General features: G+C 48.6%; 7 protein-coding genes across 7 annotated transcripts; 3 read left to right on the top strand and 4 right to left on the bottom strand.

Annotated features, from left to right (window-relative positions):
- Positions 1-521: 521 nt before the first annotated feature.
- FSUBG_13825 (histone methyltransferase) lies at positions 522-1,806 on the top strand (the record flags this gene model as incomplete). Its single annotated transcript, XM_036678757.1, has 3 exons — positions 522-656; positions 722-983; positions 1,022-1,806. The coding sequence occupies 3 exons, from the start codon at positions 522-524 to the stop codon at positions 1,804-1,806; spliced, it is 1,182 nt and encodes a 393-aa protein (XP_036530717.1).
- Positions 1,807-2,179: 373 nt separating this feature from the next.
- Positions 2,180-3,715, bottom strand: FSUBG_13824 (uncharacterized protein; the record flags this gene model as incomplete). The annotated part of the gene is made up of 3 exons (XM_036678756.1): positions 2,180-2,914; positions 2,997-3,514; positions 3,673-3,715. 3 exons carry the CDS (start codon positions 3,713-3,715, stop codon positions 2,180-2,182), a joined length of 1,296 nt encoding a protein of 431 aa, XP_036530716.1.
- Positions 3,716-4,248: 533 nt separating this feature from the next.
- On the top strand, positions 4,249-5,148 carry FSUBG_13823 (WD repeat; the record flags this gene model as incomplete). The annotated part of the gene is made up of 4 exons (XM_036678755.1): positions 4,249-4,251; positions 4,313-4,339; positions 4,604-4,744; positions 4,795-5,148. 4 exons carry the CDS (start codon positions 4,249-4,251, stop codon positions 5,146-5,148), a joined length of 525 nt encoding a protein of 174 aa, XP_036530715.1.
- A 629-nt stretch (positions 5,149-5,777) lies between these two features.
- Positions 5,778-7,151, bottom strand: FSUBG_13822 (small subunit of ribonucleotide reductase; the record flags this gene model as incomplete). Its single annotated transcript, XM_036678754.1, has 3 exons — positions 5,778-6,722; positions 6,791-7,045; positions 7,122-7,151. The coding sequence occupies 3 exons, from the start codon at positions 7,149-7,151 to the stop codon at positions 5,778-5,780; spliced, it is 1,230 nt and encodes a 409-aa protein (XP_036530714.1).
- A 1,495-nt stretch (positions 7,152-8,646) lies between these two features.
- FSUBG_13821 (uncharacterized protein) lies at positions 8,647-9,619 on the bottom strand (the record flags this gene model as incomplete). Its single annotated transcript, XM_036678753.1, has 3 exons — positions 8,647-9,199; positions 9,267-9,481; positions 9,545-9,619. The coding sequence occupies 3 exons, from the start codon at positions 9,617-9,619 to the stop codon at positions 8,647-8,649; spliced, it is 843 nt and encodes a 280-aa protein (XP_036530713.1).
- Positions 9,620-10,903: 1,284 nt separating this feature from the next.
- Positions 10,904-13,464, top strand: FSUBG_13820 (mRNA decapping complex subunit 2; the record flags this gene model as incomplete). Its single annotated transcript, XM_036678752.1, has 2 exons — positions 10,904-10,934; positions 10,991-13,464. The coding sequence occupies 2 exons, from the start codon at positions 10,904-10,906 to the stop codon at positions 13,462-13,464; spliced, it is 2,505 nt and encodes an 834-aa protein (XP_036530712.1).
- Positions 13,465-15,525: 2,061 nt separating this feature from the next.
- FSUBG_13819 (RNA binding Nrd1) lies at positions 15,526-17,110 on the bottom strand (the record flags this gene model as incomplete). The annotated part of the gene is made up of 7 exons (XM_036678750.1): positions 15,526-15,751; positions 15,823-16,076; positions 16,127-16,624; positions 16,673-16,725; positions 16,782-16,869; positions 16,993-17,002; positions 17,067-17,110. 7 exons carry the CDS (start codon positions 17,108-17,110, stop codon positions 15,526-15,528), a joined length of 1,173 nt encoding a protein of 390 aa, XP_036530711.1.
- Positions 17,111-19,290: the final 2,180 nt, after the last annotated feature.

Here is a 19,290-nt window from a genome sequence, read left to right as displayed (position 1 = left end):
TAGTTTTATTTAAATATTTACTAATATAAATTTTAATTAATTAGAAAAATATAGTAATAGTTAATTAATTAAGTTCCTAATGCTATCTTATTCTTAGTATTTTATTAAAGGTGGCTAGTTTCTAGGGGTGGCCGGTTTCCCCGTATCCAACGTTAATACCTCATGTCAGGGTACGTACCTCGCGGCTTATGACGTACCCCGCAAAATTACACCCCTCCAGCTCAGGGAGCTCCATGACAAAAGCTTCCCATCGCCAAAACACGATAACTAGAAGTCGAGTAACCAAGACATCGGCACCAACAAAAACATCCACCACAACTGCTTAAATCTTGTTATTTACAGAAATATTCAATTCTACCATCATCGCGACTGGAGTGATCTGGCTCTAGAGTGCCTGCGACCCTTTGCGACTCGTACAATCGACACTCTTTCAACACGAGCGCGTGTGCTTTGTTCCACACCTACCACAGTTATCACTTCGCTATTGCTCCTCGAGCTATTTCCTCGCTTCTCTGTCCACAATGTCCTCAACGCCGATGGACATAGATAGGTCTAATACACCAAATGGCGCATCGCTCAACATCCACCGCACCATCGGCACCACCGCCTCCGTGTCCAATCTATCCGATGTCATAGGCAGCTTTCGTCCTACCAAGGTATGAAACCTACATAATCTAACGTACGCTTTATTGGCGGGCTAAACGTTTCACGCTGTATGTAGCTCTTCCGACGTGATGATATCAAGGACAGTCGTCCACAGCCTCATGTACTGTCCCTCGACTACGATGACGAAGGCCAACTCGTCATGGCCTCGGCCAGCGACGAGACGATACAGATCTACCACGTCAAAGAGGGCAGACACGACAAGAGCCTAGTCAGTAAAAAATACGGAGTGAAGCTAGCCAAATTCACACACACAGCTTCAAGCATAATCTATGCCAGCACAAAACAGAACGGTAGCTTATTCAAAACTTTTGAATGTTGTAAGATGAATTCAATACTGATCGACCTTTGTCTCCAGACGCTATCCGATATCTTGCCACACACGATAATTCATTCATCAGATACTTTGAAGGTCATGAGGGACCTGTAACTTCACTGGCTGTTCACCCGGGCAGCGACAACTTCATCTCATGCTCACACGATAATACTATGCGCCTCTGGGACACTCAAACAAAAAACTGCCAAGGTCAACTATTTCTTCGAGCACCCTACCTCGCCGCATACGACCCCTCTGGAACTGTGTTTGCCGTCGCCTGTACGAGTAGCGGCACGGTACTACTCTACGATGCGCGAAACTATGACAAAGCTCCTTTTGCGACGGTTGATGTCGTTGAACAGTGCAGGACAGTAGATTCGCAATGCCTCAACAAGGGATGGACAAAACTCGAGTTCTCAAATGATGGAAAGTCGTTACTTGTTGGAACTCGTGGTAATGGACACTTCCTCCTGGACGCTTTCGAGGGCACCCTGAAAGCATATCTTCACAAGCCAAACGGCGGGACTCGACGATTAGCTGTGGGAGAAACAGCATCGGGTGTTAGCACATCGTCAGATTTTTCAAACATAGAGAGCAGCGGCGAGTGCTGTTTCGCTCCCGATGGGCGCTATGTTCTGAGTGGCTCCAAGAAGGACGTCCTGGTCTGGGATACTATGGCGGCTCCCAACGATAACAAAGTCCTGGAGCCTAGCTGGACTCTGCCTGATAAGAGAGAGGCAGCTGTCCTAGCCTTCAACCCTCGGTACAACTTCTTCGCCACGGCTGACCAGGAGCTGTTGTTCTGGCTGCCCGATCCTCATGCCTGAGCCGTGCAGACGAGACAGACGTTGAGCAGTTAAAATAGTTGGAGTGAATGACAGACACCCTTGCATTATGATATATCATGATGAAGAGATAGTGACACGAAATACATCTAATGAGAATGAAAGTCACACAAGAACTGCCTGTTCAGCAATGGGCTAGCCAGACAAGCTTTCACTTATGGTATGATTTCTAACTAGTGTATGGGCATTATTCGTGTAATTGTTCCCCTCGCTGAAATACTCAGGGGCTAACACGGCCTTGCGAACGATCGAATTTGCGATGATGTAACACAAACTTCAAGCCATTTATGAGAAAAAGGAGAAAGAGAAGGAACCAAGGCAGAATCGTTGATGGTTACCTTACACTAATTCTATACTACTCGAGTGCGATTAGCCTCGGAACCGTATCTTCGCGGACTTCCACATTTGCCAACTTGGGGCATGCTCCATGCTCTATCAAGACCTGACCAATATCCCCTCTTCCCTTTCTAACGTAGTACCACAACGGCGTATGCCCAGCAATGACCTTATTAAAGTGTCTTATCTTCTTACAGACAAGTCTGGCCATGTCAATCTCTGCCTGTGCATATAATGGATTGTTCAGTGACGTTATCAGGTTCATGATGGGAAGCGCTTCGCCCTGCGACTGCGACAGGTCACCTTGTGGCATTGTATCGAAATCAGCTTCAGCTCCAGCTTCTAGTAACATCTTGACAACTTCGTGGTTCTGGTTCCGCTTGAGTGCATCTGCTAGCAATAATCTCTTCTGACCTGACTTGCTGTTGATCGGATTTGGCGAAGCACCCGCTTCTAGAAGAAGCTGGACAGCTTCGACGTATCGCTTGTTTATGGCAGAAAGTAGGGGACTGGTGTTTATTATGGAATTTGCGTATATATCTGCGTTGGCATGTTGGACAAGATAACGAATAGTGCTGAAGTGATTGTGACGAGTGTCCAGAGCATTCAGAGCACCCTTACTCTTGGACATGTTGGTTTCTTTACTCCAGTCGCAGTCGTCCATTGGTCCCCAAGAAACGAGATGGCATAAAGCCGTTTCGTCCGTGTCGTATGTGGCATTGACGTCCGCTCCTCTGCTGATGAGCAGTTTGGCCTGACGTGTCAGTTAGTTTAGGTAGCTTGCCAAGGGATGGGATCCCTGAAGGTTGTCAACCCGAGACGTCTGCAACACTTACCACATCTTCATTTAGTGCGTATGCCAGAGGAGGCAGCCTCTTCCCATCTGGGGCATTTGGGTTGAAACCATTGTCCAATAGTAATGTGGCAATTGCCGTGTTCCCACGCAGGCAGGCTAGGTGCAAGAGGCCACTCCGGCTTCCCCAATGCAAATGCCCATAGGCTGGGCCTGAAGGACCCATCCTCTGGACGGTCTTGTATCTCAGGGCGTAAAGAAGATCATTTCGGAAGGGCTGGTTGATCTTGTCCCCAACATTTGTACCGGTCCGTTCTAGAGCTTCCAGTGAGCCTTTTGCTGCATCGAGGACACCAAACCAGCTCGCCCATTGAAGAGCCAGAGGCTGTTGGTGATCGAGTTTGAGCGCGTCCTTTACATCCTTGTCGTACAGACGTGGGAGGACAGCCGCTTTGAGACTTTTGCAGGCCAGTGCCAAGTAGAGCAGGTCTTTGAAAGGCTCCTTTAGTAACGAGATCTCATATGTTATGAGATGCATGATCTCAACAGGTATCGCTAATTCTAAAAGGGAGATGGTTTAGTGGCAAGTCCAATGAGTCTATAATATGTAGACCTACCTTCTTAGTACATCCTCGTAGTATTTACATCCCGTGCAACACGTTTCTGTGGAAAGCAGGGATCTCGTCTCGTCCATGGCGTTGGCAAAGAGGGTGACTTACCATTGAGATGTGCAACCGTTCTCTGTTTAGGCTGGTGTATCATGTTGGCTTGATGGAATCAAACATGAATATTTGTGTTGATTTCAGAAGAACGAGGTGATATTTATAATGTGGAGGTTGCCTTTTATATGGCCTGGCCCGAGTTGTGAGATGTAGATAAATGATTGGATCGCCAGGGCCTGATTGCTGCCTGCCTACCTAACTATAGTAGGTACCTACATTAGGTATCCGTGGAGAGCAAGAAAACATCAGCCCTTGATATAGGGTATTAAAATAAACTCTGCAAAATGTATTCTTCCTAAATTTACCTATCATACACTTGTATCAAGTTACCCAAGTCTTTTTATCAGGTACCTAGGTAGGTTAGTAGGCAAGGTCGGTAGGCATCACTTAGGATCAAAGTCCTGACTTTTCTGTCCTCCCTCTTCCTACAGCCTGGTGCCGCTGAACATGTCTATTGAGAACTAATTCGTATTCACTTTGATGTCTCGCCTAGTCAATCAACTTGTTATTGAAGTGCTGTGTAATGGCTCTATATATGGCAATCATGCTTGACTGAGTTACTGTAATATCAAGATGGTGAGTCTCAAGTATCAAAACAGTCTCGTTTATATGACATGAAATTACGAATTTATATCAGGCACTACATGAGGATTTTCAAAACCAAGTAAATGACACTGGGCAGTTATGCCGTGGTGTTGTGGCGCTCAGCCGCTCCGGCCCCTCATTGAGCCCCACCATAAGAATATCCACCTTCTAAATCCAACCTCATTCAACTTTCAACTTTAAGACCGCGAACGACATTGCATCTACGAGCGTCCTGTTGGGACCCTTTTTGCCATTGACAATCAAATAAGCGAGCAGGATTCTCAGGGTACCTTTATTTGTAGGCGGAGGCAGAAGCATAGCTTTGCCTACGATCATTCTTAAGCCAAAACGGGTCAGCACACGACATCACCTTCGACATCGCGACCGACGACATAATACAACTCTTGACGACATGGTGTATTTGAAGACAAGTCAGGAATGGCTTGACCAGTCTGTGGCTCTCCTAGAGGCCCGTCCTGCCACTGTACGTCCATGCGCCGACCGCTCAACCTCAAACTAATTATAAAACTGTAGACTCTCATCACCACAACATACAAGCTCAAGCCTGGCCCTACGCGACCCGATGCAGATGGCGACACACCCGTCACCAAGCCCCCACGCGGCGCTCTCGTTCTCAAGGCCTATGATCCCATCAGCGGCGCGACCATCAAGTACCGCACCACCAAGGCGCAAGAGGTCACTCGTTTGATACATGCTTCTCTGGGCCGGCTAGGAAGAAGTATGGCTGCGGTGGCCGACGTACCCGAGGTGACAATGGCAGATGGCGATGGTACAACCCCTATGGAGGAGTCACAAGCTGCTACGCCGACACCGCAGGCGGCGCAAGGGGGTGGAGGTGGAAAGAAGAAGAAGAAGGGCAAGAAATAAGGTATCGGAGCTCGACGAGTTGTTTTAATCGCTTCTGATAGACTCGATGTATATTTGTGGATGTGAGGGTTGATGATCACGGAATGAAGCTTATAGCAGATGACATTTGAAAAGAGCAGCATTCTTAAATGGAGCCTTTATTCGAGAGATGCTACTTTGTGGACTTCTTACGTTCTCAAATCTGTCTTCGCTACACGACACCAATACGCAGCCGAGTCTATCATGACCATTGCCATAAGCTTCAACCACGGGTAGAGGATTAAGGGCAGACAAAGAGAGAAGTATACACATCACAGGCAACGATGAAGGAGTATACTAATCTAATCAATTCATCTCTATCTACGAGAGTGGTAAAGTAATATCGTCATCCATAAATACGATCAAGCCATCAATGCTATTTTCATCCACCCTGAGTCCAGATCCCCAAACGCCGTGTCGATCCGTGCAAAGTCAGCTTCCGGATCCAAATTAAGATTGCGACCTCGCCAACCGTAGTATTAACCAAGCATCGCCGCCCCGAGGCCCCATTCAGATGTACAAACAAGAAGTAAAATAGGGTATATGTTCACATGTGCGCGTGCCAACAAGCAAGTGCCCAGGCCAAAGAGAGAAACAACAAGGCGAGACGCTCAGAAATCCTCGTCAAAAGTGAAGTCACCGCCGTTCTCACCCTTGGGGGACTCGTCCTCCTCAGTCTTCTTAGTGGCACTGTGGAGGACACCAGCCTTCTGGTAGTCGGCAACACGCTTCTCGAAGAAGTTGGTCTTGCCACCAAGGGAGATGTTCTCCATGAAGTCGAAGGGGTTGGTGGCCTTGTAGACCTTCTCGTTGCCAAGAGCGACAAGGAGACGATCAGCGACGAACTCAATGTACTGCTTCATGAGGTCAGAGTTCATGCCGAGGAGGGCACAGGGAAGAGCTTCGGTGAGGAACTCCTGCTCAATGATGACGGCATCAGTGATGATATCCTGGATCATCTGCTTACTGGCACGACCCTTGAGGTGAGAGTGGAGGAGGCAGGCAAAGTCAGTGTGAAGACCTTCGTCACGAGAGATGAGCTCGTTGGAGAAAGTCAGACCAGGCATGAGACCACGCTTCTTGAGCCAGAAGATAGAGGCGAAGGCACCACTGAAGAAGATACCCTCAACAGCAGCAAAGGCAACGAGACGCTGGGCAAAGGAGGAGTCCTTATCCTGGATCCATCGGATGGCCCAGTCAGCCTTCTTTCGGATGCAGGGAATGGTCTCAATGGCGTTGAAGAGATAGGTTCGCTGGGCGGGCTCCTTGATGTATGTGTCAATGAGGAGGGAGTAGGTCTCGGAATGAATGTTCTCCATCATGATCTGGAAGCCGTAGAAGCAACGAGCCTCAGGGATCTGGACCTCGCCACTGAATCGCTCGACGAGGTTCTCGTTGACGATACCATCAGAGGCAGCGAAGAAAGCAAGGATGTGAGAGACAAAGAACTGCTCATCAGCAGTTAGGCGGTTGTTCCAGTCGTGGAGATCCTTGGAGAGATCAATCTCCTCGGCAGTCCAGAAGGAAGCCTCAGCCTTCTTGTACATTTGCCAAATCTATGATGGGCTGTTAGCATGGGTCGTGTGTGGGGTGGCCACTTTACGCGTCAAAACGCGTCACATACCTCATGGTACTTAATGGGAAAGAGAACGAAACGTTGGGGGTTCTCCTGAAGCAGAGGCTCATCGACCTCCTCAGGCTTGATGCCAAGGGCAACAGCAGCCTTGTTCTCCTCCTTCTTGGGCTCTTCGACAATCTTTGTGTTGAGGTCGGTTGTATCGAGGGACTTGGTCAAAGGCTCGTTCTCCTTGTTGGCGGCGCCGAAGTCGAGCTTCTTGACGGGAGACTCCATGTTGAAGTTCTCAATAGCGGAAGCAGCCTATGAGCGTATTAGCAACGGATTGGCTTTGGTAGGTATGTGCAGCTGCGTGCGCTTTGGGAGGTCAGTCACATACCTGCTTCGAAGGCGTGATTTGCGCAGCCATTGTATTGTGAGAGTGAGTTTCTGGGGGAAAAGAGTACAATTAGGTTGATCAGAGCAATACAGAATCAAGACAAAGGCTTTGTATGTGTGTGAGTCTCTTGAGGATGAGGTATTGTGGGTTGCGGTGGTGATGGTCTGGTCCAAAGTAAAGAACGGGACGAAGGCGACGGGCTTTTGTATAAGTCTTGATGCGCTGTCACGTGGAGCTAAAGCGCGTCAGGTCGCGCTGGGCAATACAAATAGCGGGCCATTCTTAAAGTACCTTACATACTTTTACAGCATCAGGGCAGGGGGGCCGCTGCGCGTCACTGGGTGAACCAGGGCCTTTTCGGCGCCATTCGGACTGCTACTGGCAGCATCCAAGGCGCTAGTGCTGGAGCTGGTACTATGAGAATATCCAGCCACCAGGATGAATCAAGCAAGTGAGACGCGTAGATTCGCGTTTTAGGCAGATTCACGTTCTTGTTTGGTATGGTTCGAGTGCTATGCTTCGTGTTTCTCTCAATTGCTCCACTGTCCCTGCACGGTACCTGCTTTGTCGCAGGGAGTGATGATTCAGACTTTGTCAGGATTAACGTCATGGGTATCTTTTATCAATCAGCACACTTTGGCGTGAAGATCCATTGATGAGGTGGCCTCCCTTGTTCTCGTCGTTGGGCCAATGTATGCGAAATGGGCTGTGGCCACGGCATGATAGTGGTGGAGGCGGAACAGAAGTCATGAGATGAAACTATCCGTACCCAAGATCTACAAGGTCGGTATGCCTGGTGGGAGAAGTCATGATGAGGTCCTACCGTGCACTGAGATCAGATTTATGCAAAATGATGGCCATTGAATCTTTTCTGCGACAGCAACAAGCGCCATTGAACTGCTATGTACGAACTTTCCCTGTAAACCAACTTCACTCCCAGGGTGAGAACCGCGTTCCTGGGGTTACACCGCGTTCCGTCCTGGGCCCTGAAGCTGACGTGATGGGCCCGGGGATGGAACGCCTCCTACGAGGTCTCTAAAGTTGCAACTAAATTCAGATCAGCTTTGGGCCAGGCCAAGGTGGGACAGCATTCAAACTGAAACCCCTTTACGTATTATGTAGAGTCCTAGATCGGAGGCTTCGATATAACCTACCTAAGTGTTCATCTCTCCATGTCACGGTTCCACTTGAGACAGTTAGTTGCTTGGTCGATGAAAATGCCAAGTGAAGTTATCAGATCATATTCTCTAATTTAATTCGAGGATTACGACCCACGCGCGACTGCACCCACTTTATCAATCAGTGAGTGTCATGGCGCATTGTAAATTCGTAAGGCAAGGCAAGCAACAGGTAAAGTATCCATACTGAACATTATTTCATACCTAGACAACATAACAACGAAACACGTCTCCATCTTCCGATCATACAAGCATTACCAAATATCATCACCCTATAAGGGCCCGCCCTCCCGTCAGCGTGGTCTGTCCATTTCCCTCGCCGTCCACGTAAATCCGAATTGCCGATTTTAGCGTCGGTCTCTATCTCGTCGCTGTGGTCTTTGGCTTCGGGACCCACGCTCAGCTTCACCTGTTTCAATATCATGTGGTTGAGCTCGACTACGACTAAAGAATCCGCGGCTCTCGCGGACTCGTGCCGGTGCTGGCTCGATGGGACGATCATCACGGCTGCGGCTGCGGCTGCGGCTGTGTCGACGACCCTCCGACATGGAGGGATTTCGCGATGGTGGATTTGACACATACTCTGGTGGATCCTGGGCTTGAAGTCGATCGAATTGTGCAGGATCGCTGGGGTCAATGGCTGGCACTGGCAATCCGCTCTTCTTGAGGTTCTTGCGTCCTTCCTCACGCAAGTGTTGCTCAAGAAGTGCAGCATTGCGAGTATTGGCTTTGAAGGCCGCGTCGGCTATGTCTCCAGCAAAGGGCACAATTCCAATCACAAAGTCGATGATGATATTGAATATCATCCTGGACTTGACAGAGGTTGGCAGCCCACCATCGATCTTCATGCAGCTCCTCATAACCATAAGGGCAAGCAACGTATCCAAAACGTCTCCAATTCTATTAAGTCCATGTTAGCTTGCTTCGATGGAAACCCGTCCGTGTTGGGTTTAGGGATCAAACTTACGCAGGGATTAACCCCAAAACGCTGCCCCAGCCAAATCGGATGCCGCAGCAGCTGAACAGAGCCAGATCGAGACGGTAAGCTCGGCGCTTGACCTTGGTCAGGACTTTGCCATCGTTTTCGGAAATGCCAGGAGGAAGAGCCTTCTTTCGCTTTTTAACTTTGCCAGTAGGCGTTCCATCTAGGCGAGTAGCTGGGACATGCTCAAAGTAGGGATCCTGTGAATGATGTGTTAGTTTGATGGGGTCTAAACGAACTACAGGTTTAGTTGATGTTCGTACCTCAGTTCCAAATTTGTTCTGGACAGTCTCTCCCAAGATCTTCTTGGTGACGAGCTTTGCGACAAGTGATGCCATGCTTTATAGCAAGAGCAGCACTTCGCTTAAAGAAGTCGTTGCGGGGCCGGGGACGAGGGCGTTGGTCTTCTTAGTATTGCTGAAGCGATGAGCTTGGCTGAGGCGGGAGTATGATCAAAGACAAGACCACTCCACCGACATGTATGTCACTGCTTGAAATTCCGAGACGAAGATTGAGCGAGCCAAGACAATAAGAGGGTGCTTCTCTTATTAAATAAGGGGAAGACAAGGTCCCGATAGAATGGCCACTCTTTGCGGTTGTAATGACTTTACTGTGCGGCTGGTCAGTCAATTAACCTGTTTTCGAGTATTTATGATGTCTGTCCATGGTGAGGGAGCCCAGTCGGTGCTGTGACCGATGATGTAATATTGGCGGCCACCCGAACTTCTGGAACCTACAGAACTGCAGCAAGCCAGCCCCTGCAGTCTAGAAGCATTGATGCGTAGACTTTAGCTGAACAAAACCGGTTAAACCACTGCTGTATTGCCGATCATGCACATGCGCTGGCATATTTTCCAGTGGCGATTGAGCATTACATACATATGTACCTATGTACCTCTGAAACGTCCATGCAACTCTACAAGGGAGGGAACCTGTTGGAGAAATTGAGTTGGACGATCATGAGCGGTATTGCACCGCCACGTCGATTGGACTAACCTGTGGCGCGTAACAGCAATTGTGGCTCAGCAGCTAAGGTAGGTAAGGTAACTACCTAGCTAGCTGCTTCTGAATTGGAGACTGCCCTGCCCGCCCGGGCTCCATCTCACGAAGCACTGGACCTACCTAAAAGCGGGCAGCCCAGCCAAAGGCAAGGTACTTAAGGCGCGAATGAGAATTGGGTCTTTGACCTCGCTGGTCTCATTGCGATCCAATGCTATCAGTCCAAACCTGACAACAACACCAACAACAAATCATATCCGGATTCCACCATCTCGGCCTTTGCACTGCCGCCTCGACCCCGCGTGTCAAAGAGACGTTGCATTCTACTGAGACTCGTTCACATTCACTTCGTACAGCGTTCTCCACTATCAATACCTTCTCGTGTGATCTAGCTTTCCTCTCCCTCTTCGACCACCGCTCGCGTCTTTTCGCTTGTCGCAGTCGTTCATCTGCATTATCTTGGCTGTCGCACTTCAATCATGGTCAGCTTGCCTTCGCAGCTACGATCGCATTATCGTCTCGCAAAGTCTTGAAAAGGCGTCAACAATCATAAGAGAAAAACAACAACCGAATATTAATACATTCTACCATAGCATGAGCCGTGTGGTTCCAACATCGCCACCATGTCTGGATCACAAATGCAGTTAGAGGATTGTATGTGTTGGTGGGTGCTGCGCGGTTGCGAGCAAGGACTAACGCAACCAACCTAGGGCTGGACGACCTCTGCGTCCGCTTCATCATCAACCTCCCCCAGGAGGATCTCTCCTCCGTCGCTCGAATATGCTTCCAGGTCGAAGAAGCTCAGTGGTTCTACGAGGATTTCATCCGTCCACTTGACCCGACCCTGCCGTCCATGACCCTGCGAACTTTTTGTCTACGAATCTTCCAGCATTGCCCCTTATTGGCCAACTTTTCTGTCGAGAATCATACCAAAGCTTTTGAGGAGTTTTTGGAATACAAGACTCGTGTTCCTGTACGAGGTGCTATCATGCTGAACGAGGCCATGGATTCGACAGTCCTGGTCAAGGGATGGAAGAAGGGAGCCAACTGGAGTTTCCCACGAGGAAAGATCAACAAGGACGAAGATGACCTGGATTGTGCCGTTCGTGAGGTATATGAAGAGACCGGCTTGGACCTCCGAGCTGCTGGCCTGGTACCCACCGAACATAAGCCAAAGTACATTGAAATCTCGATGCGCGAACAGCACATGAGGCTTTACGTCTTTCGAGATGTTCCAATGGACACCGTATTTGAACCCAAGACAAGGAAAGAAATCAGTAAAATCCAGTGGTACAAGCTATCGGAGCTACCAGCCTTCCGCCGCAAGAATGGCCAAGCGAACGATGCCAACACTGCACCTAATGCCAACAAGTTTTATATGGTGGCACCGTTCTTAGTGCCGCTGAAGAAATGGGTTATGGCGCAGAAGAAGATTGAAGCAAGGAGAGCGGCAAACAGCTCGCAGGGTTATGGACCTATCAGCGAAGCCCAATACGAGGACGAAGCATGGAACGATACTGGCGCCGAAACTACGGATCAAGGCCCCGCGATAGAGACGCTCGCAGGTGCGACACAGGAGTTACAGCGATTATTGAAGGTGCAACCTCCCACTCAAGGACTACAAGGTGTTTCTGCTCCGGCTCCGGCTCCACAGGATAAAGGAAGTGCATTGCTTTCTATCCTCCAAGCCAAAGGCGGTCCTACCAGCGCCATGCCGCCGCCAGCTGGTGCTCACTATCCTCAGACTCCTCTTGATCACACAGTTACCAATGCTCCCGAACCTCATACGCCGCACCATCATAATATTCACCAGATGCCATCCACAAATACTCAGCAGCCACCGCCCCCATTCCCGTACGCGCCTAATCAAGGCGCTCACTGGGGTATGGGACTTGGACAGCAGGCTGGCAATCCCCAGCTATATAATCAGCAATACTCCATCCAGGAGGGTCAGTATAAGAGCAACCAGGCTCCTCTGGTGCATCCTCAACCATTGCCCCCCCAGGTAGAAAGAGCTGTTTTCAACAGGAGTGTATTCCAGGACGTTAACCAACCCACCCACAACCCTGTGCCCGGCCAGTTCCTTACTCAGCAGCAAGCGCAATATGGCTACCACGGCCAGATGCCTCAGCAATCTCTCAATGGACCTGGGCAGCCGAGACCACAACCTATGAACGGCCAGTCCATGGCCCTCCTGAATGCTTTCAAGGGCGGTAATACCGCGCCACAGGTACAGCAGAAGCCTCAACAAGTCCCGTTCCCTCCTGGCTTCCCTGCACAGAGCCAGGGATCTGTGTATAGTAACCTAGGTGGAGCACAAGCGCAACGAATTCCTCAGCAAGTCCCTCATGCGGCCGGCCCTGTGGGAGGTCAAGACCGCTCAGGACCAAGTCCTAAGGAGCTGCCAGGCTCAAAGGTTGGGCCTCCTCCCGACAACCACCGCTCTGCTCTGTTAGGCATGTTTCGCAAGGACGACCAGAATCAGCCTCCTGCGCAAGGACCTCAGCCCGCTGGGCAGCCTGCTCCTGGCGGTATGATGAGTGAACTTCTGCGTTCAGTTGGCGGGGACAATTTCAGGGCGAACATTCCCCAACAAGCCCCAGTAGATCCCAACCCGCTCCCGTCCATGGATGGCCTATCCCTACAGCAACGACCTACTCAAAACGGTACACCTGGATCTCAAGGGAGAGCGGATTATTCGCAACAATATGGTATCCAAGCACATGCACCGGCTGCCTCGCAACCTACTCAGCCCATCCGTATTCTTCAGCGAGGCCAGGGCGAACAATTATTTGGCATCAATGGAGCATCCGCATCTCCTCAGACTTCACTTGCCTCGCCAAGTGGAATGTCTAGCCACCTGCAGCCTGCAGGTGCTGGTATTAGCCCCAGCATTGCACAAGCATTCCCTGCTATGAATCGTCGTCGCGAGTCTGGTCCCGCTCAGAAGAGAGAACTGCTGTCACTCTTTGGCAAGCAGCCATCCCCTGCTAGTTTGGAGGCAGCTAAGGGCAAAGAGGTCATTGCTGGAACGCCTAGGTCTCGTCTTGCTTCCCTAGCCTCTGGAGCGGACGACCCTGCCGGCCCGCCCTCTCGTCGCGGTAGTCAGACGCCTATCTCGCCAGCCGAACGCACGTTTTTGCTGGACTACTTACAGTCTGTTACCAAGAATGCTAACCATTGAGGAACCTGGGGAGAAGTGATTTTTATGTGTACTACTTGTTAATTATAAGAACGGGGGAGCATCGCAATGGAGCCTTGTGTGGGATCTATAGGTTTGGTAAACTATGAGCTAGCGTTGTATCCAATTGCCAAGCGATCGTTATCGTCACTTTGTTCGGCCTGAACTGTTATCCGACTTGAGATGTTTATGGTGATGATTCATGCCGTGCGGGCGGCTGCTCTTTCGCATCCTTTGAAGACTCATGATGAGACTTTGCTGATTTGACCGATGGATCTTGATGTGCTCCTTGATATCCTCTTATGACCCTGGTCCGTATGTGCGTATGTACGAGTAGTATTGAATACCAGAAGCAGCCATGGTGGATGCTTTAGTTGACCATACTGCCGCTGCGTCGCGTTGAATGAGGTAGAATCAGGCCTCCAACCAGTCCGTTGGGAACTTGGTGAGGCTTCCTCCTCTTGAGCCCCGTAGGTACTTGGGACATTTGCCAAGGCGTGTGTCATCTCAGGTCGCTTTTCTCTCGTTTTAGTCTTGGCTTTAGAGAACTCCAGCATGGATTCGAAAGTCACAAATGCAAAGCCGGCATACCACTGCCAGGTAGTTAGATACTCAAGTAGTTCTGTTTGACGGCTCAAGGGCTCACTAACCGCAGCGAATCGCTTGTTCCCAAAATTGATCTACTGTCTGTTTATTAGGCCGGCCCGTTATGATGATCAAAATGGGCCAGTAGAAGTCCTAGTTTTGATAGAGAAGATGCCTGATTTCAGGGGTAAATAGAATCCAAGACAGTTGCAGGTCTGTGTTAACAAAAGAAAAGAAAAGAAAACAAAACAAAACAAAAGCAATAGATTCAACGATCATCAGGTGTATCTTTCCTTGCCTTTTAGCAGGCGCCCTCACCACTCTCGACCATAGAATCTGCCCCTTATTGCTGTCTGTTATCTCTGCCACTTGCCTGGCAGTGCGAGCCAGCTGCCAACAACTAAAGGTACCTATCATCACTCGTACGCCATGGAACAACCAATGAGGTCCCAATAAACCCGTGGGCCTTTATGTATCATAAACTCTCGTCCTGATTTCAACAACGACGGAATTCGATGGACTGGTCAAGTGGTTAAAGCAGTGCTTAGTGGCATGAGCGACAAGAACCTGATCGTCCGGACAGAACTGAGGCTCGATCGACCTACCAAAGATGAACGTCATCCGCGCGCATTTTTTTTGGTAATCTTTTACATAGATTATTTCTATCCTTGTTACGTCGTTTTGGAATTTTATAATGCGACTCTGCGTCTATAATGTTGCGATGTGGCCATCTTCTACCTGGAGACATGAAAACAAACACCAAGAGGACAACTCCTGGAGATCTACTCGGTAACAAAAGTATTGAACCTGCTGGCATATTTATATGAGTCCGAGGAGCCCTGAGAGACACATGAACTGAGAACTCGAAACCAGCGCATGCAGTGCGGGTTGTATGCCATGGCCGTGTTCGATAACCAAGGCAGTTCCCCACAGGCCTTTGCCCATCAGATCGGCTCTCATCCTCGATCCATATTGGAGACGTCAAATTCTCTCTATATTGTATATACTGAACGCTTATCATTCATCTATGGGTCGCAGTTATGGTGATATGGACAAAGGGAAGGGTCCATTCTGTTATTTGAGCTGCTGCACAGTCGAAGAGCTAATTTCATCGTCAGACTATTAAACGTTGTAAAACGACCTGTCATATCAATCCTTTCGTGTATTAGATTGATGTCCTCTCACAACCATACCGGTATTATGGTCTTCCCGTCCCTGTCTAACACTTTCGACACCAATCTGCCTTAGAGTCGACGTTGAAGACATTGCTTTCGAAAAACAATCGCAGAGCCAATAAAGAAACCGAGGATCTGAAATCCACAGCCAGACCAACCCCACTGCAAACTATATGATTAGACCTCTCTCACACAGAGGATTGAAGCAAAACCCACACCAATAAACAGATCATTAGCGTCACAGCAAATTGATGCCCTGATCATACTAGATCGAAGAATCGAAGAAGCTGTGCCCTCAGGTAACTCAGAAAGAGCTATCAGATGAATCATCCCCATTACTTCCCTCACTATCAGAAAGATCCAACAGCTGGAAACGGTTTCCCATGAGTTCCTTGCGTGATGGATGGGCGGGAATGACACTTCTCTGCGGCTTTACATCAGGGACGGGAGCGTGAAATTCAGATGATATTGTCTGAAACGGCTGTGCACATTCATCGGCATACCATTCAATACGAGAAGCCCTGTACTCTCTGGATAAGTTGCCAATTAGCACTGTCTGGACAGCTGACTGGTCTTCAACATGAGACAGAGCCTGACTTACACTCGGCTCTGGAGACAAGTTCGAGCATAGATAGCGCCATGGACCGCATTGGTGCTGATGAAACAGCTGTCCTTCTCAAACTCGATGCTGATCACATGAAGATTGTGAATGTGTTCCAGATCATCGCGGATAGCCTGAATGGTGAGGTTGGGGTCCCGCTTGCGGATGACGAAGTTACGAGAGCCACCCTTGCGAATATGATGGGCAACCTGGCCACTCAGGGTGAACTGGTAATCAGACCATTTGGTATGTATCTGCGATAGCGTATAAGAATAACACCGGCTCCTTTAGCAAACCTACTTACCTTCCGGTCTTTGATGTACAAACCCGCTGCACGACAGTTCTCAATAAACGCACAGGCATCAGCCTCGTGCAAAAAGGATACCGTGGCAGTGTTGTCTTTGTTCCGAAGAAAGATCTCCAGAACGGGACCTCCTCGAATAACCGCAGCAACATCTCCATGTGTGATGCCATCAGGTACATTGAGGAGGAGGACTGACCTCTGCGCAGAGCGCTCGAACCACTCCTTGATCTCCGGTCTTTTGTTGTCGTGGAAATACCCAGGCCGTTTCTGGTTTATCGATCCACCTGGATAGATCGAGGGTCGATAAGACGCATTGGGCTGCCAATTCCTGTTCAGACGAAACCCCTGGTCTTCAGCAAGGCAGCCCGAAGCGTTGTTCGATTGAACTGGGAAAGTAGATGCTTGTTCTTTGTAAGTGAGTGGTGCCGGTGGCGATGGTTCAAACTGTTCAGAGGCATAGGGAGGCTCATCTCCAGCTGGCTTCTGAAGGCAGAGAGACTACAGAAAGTTTAGAGGTTGGTAGACGGATGTGAGCTGGTAACGTACATCCACGGTTGCTTCGTTCAGCCCTTGTGCGATGAGATTCTGACGTAGGTAGACTGATCACAGGCAAGTGTCAGAGATTGCCAGTGTAGGCTGTGTTGTAATTACATACCATACTGGTGGGCAATCGCAAGGAGGCTCTGGTATTCCTCTTGAGGCACGTACACGCATTGGGTGTCGCTCACTGGCATCTCAAGGCCCTGGGACCAGTGTCAGTCCGCTGAAGAGTTTGCACGACTTGCAATCCATGCGTTCTTTTGGTAAGGTAGTTCTCTTCGGAGTACCAAGGAAAGACTTTCCAATAAGCAAGAAGGGGGCCATACATCTTGTTTCCTGCGAATAGGTGAGTATAAGTGGTGGCTTGGGGCTCAATTGGATTATAATAATTCTTGCTTACTGCGTCTTGTTCATGCTCACGCTCATTCTCATGTTCATGCTCATGTTGATAATTCGCTGGCTCAAGAGCTGATCTTGATTCTGATACGGATGAAGAGGAGAAACCCCAAAAGTGGTTGGTGAAGCAATATATAAGAGTTTGTTGGAAAGAGCTCCCAGCTATCAGGGCACTTTCTCCTCAGGCCGAGCTCGAGCATGGAAGATTGGACAGGCAGTCACCATTGGATTGGATCTCCCAAAGGCAGGGCGAACCAACGGGTCTGATTCACGTGCGGCTGCGAGCCTCCCGCTGGCCGTTCACTGGCTTGAAAAAGGCAAACATTGGCGATATTGGAGGGCTTTGATTCGTCTATTCACCTGCAGGTTGATGAACATCATATATGATTGAATACCTAGGTATCTCCTATGGTCTCCATTACTTTTAAGTCAAGACCTTAGGGGTACCTAAGTATACATAGAAACATAAGTTACTAGCTGTAAGAACATTGCAGCACGGAAGATGAACCAGAATTGAAAGAGTGACGAGATAATACCAGCACTCCTCGATGTGGCCTGGAGTCACCCAGAAAACGAGTGTACATATATGGCTTGCATTGAAGAGGGGCATTTCGAGTAATTCATGACACAAGAGGTAACAGAAGGAAAGTATCAAGGGAGCCGCCCCGGGGTATTATGTAACCAAACGGTTCTCAAACAGACAGATAGATGGATACTTGAGTCTGCAGTCAGCCGTTGTATTTGACAAACGTCGCCCGCAAACACTCTGTCTTGATGTCGTGGAAGATGGGTCCACGTGACACGGGAGAGGGCCGTTGCATTGATCGGGAGTTAATAATAAACAGACTGGCAAACGCCTGGTAATAAAATACCGGGGCGCTTTAATTTGAAACGCCATCGTCAAGTTAGACAGCTTACGTTAGTCCTATGGATGACGTGCTGAACGAGGTTTAGTCAGTGGAAGACGATTGACAAAAGAGTCTTTTAGTACAAAAAGAAGAAAGAAGAAAGAAGAAAAGGGATATCAGCAAATAACATGAGCAGAATGGCTCACAGCTCTTCAGGACCCCATTGGCATGACCCGTCCGTCGACACAACTGTCAAGCACAAGAATCTGCTGATGGAGCCATGCACCATGTTTAGTGCATGATTGCCGAGAATAGCGGGTGCTTAGGGGACTCCGAACAGGGACGGACGGCGGGGAATCAACAAGGGCTGGGAGGTTATTTTTAGGTGAAGCAGAGTGACAAACACGAGATCATGTGATGCATCCATTCTCCCTCCCGCTTTCCATCGTTGACTTTTCCCATTGCGAGTCTAGCGGGCGAGTTCTCCAATCTGAATTCATCAATCACCCTAGCTAAACTTTGTGGTAGAGTAGACGCGTGTGTGCCATCATCATCATGTTGTTTGTTCGAAGAATCTAGAAAAACTGCACCCAATTTTGCCGCCATGTGCTGGGATGATAAGGTAAGATACGTAAAGAGAAACAAGGATCCAGATCGTCAGTCAACACGAGATGACTTCCTTCCATGTCTGACCACGGGTACCACTAAGAGACCCAATAATCCGGGCCTCGGGGAAGGCTGTGTAAACACTTTTGTACAACGCCACCGTTAAGCAGCTGAGAGGTACATATGTATCTTACCTACAAGCATCCACTAACAAGAATTCAACGGCTACAGCTCTGACCTCCACCCAAATGGAAAGGAAGGAGTCGCTGTTTTGACTTTAAAATCGATCTGGTGTAGGTACCCACGCTAGGCCACGGTAAGTACCTAAGTACCTACTTAGTAAAAGGCAAAAGTAGGGGCTATTTTTAGTAGCTTTAGTGGTCTGTATGCTATAGCTACACTGTAATTTAGTACTAACTATACTAGAAAGGTAAATATACTCTATTTTAATTAGCTTACTTAATCTTACTTAGCTACTATTTTATATATATCTTATTAGCTATAATAATATCTTTATAATACTGCCTTATTATACTAAGCCAGGCCTAGAGAAAGTCTTTTAATATAGCCTCCTAAGCCTCCTTTATAGCTACCCTTAGCCTTATATATATTATTTTCTTATATATTATCCTTGTAAAATAATATTTACTAATATAATTCTTTATTTAATTTTATATATCTTTAATTAGGTTTAAGTTAGGGGAAAAAGGCAGCTAATTAATAACCTTAATTCTTTATAATTTAATTTCTTTTAAAGTTATACCTTTAATATAT

Source organism: Fusarium subglutinans, assembly GCF_013396075.1.
Source record: "Fusarium subglutinans strain NRRL 66333 chromosome Unknown NRRL66333_c0000403, whole genome shotgun sequence".
In the NCBI taxonomy this organism is placed as follows: Eukaryota; Fungi; Ascomycota; class Sordariomycetes; order Hypocreales; family Nectriaceae; genus Fusarium; species Fusarium subglutinans.
The sequence above is the reverse complement of the archived record's forward strand: the minus strand, read 5'-3'. Positions and strand labels throughout refer to the sequence as shown.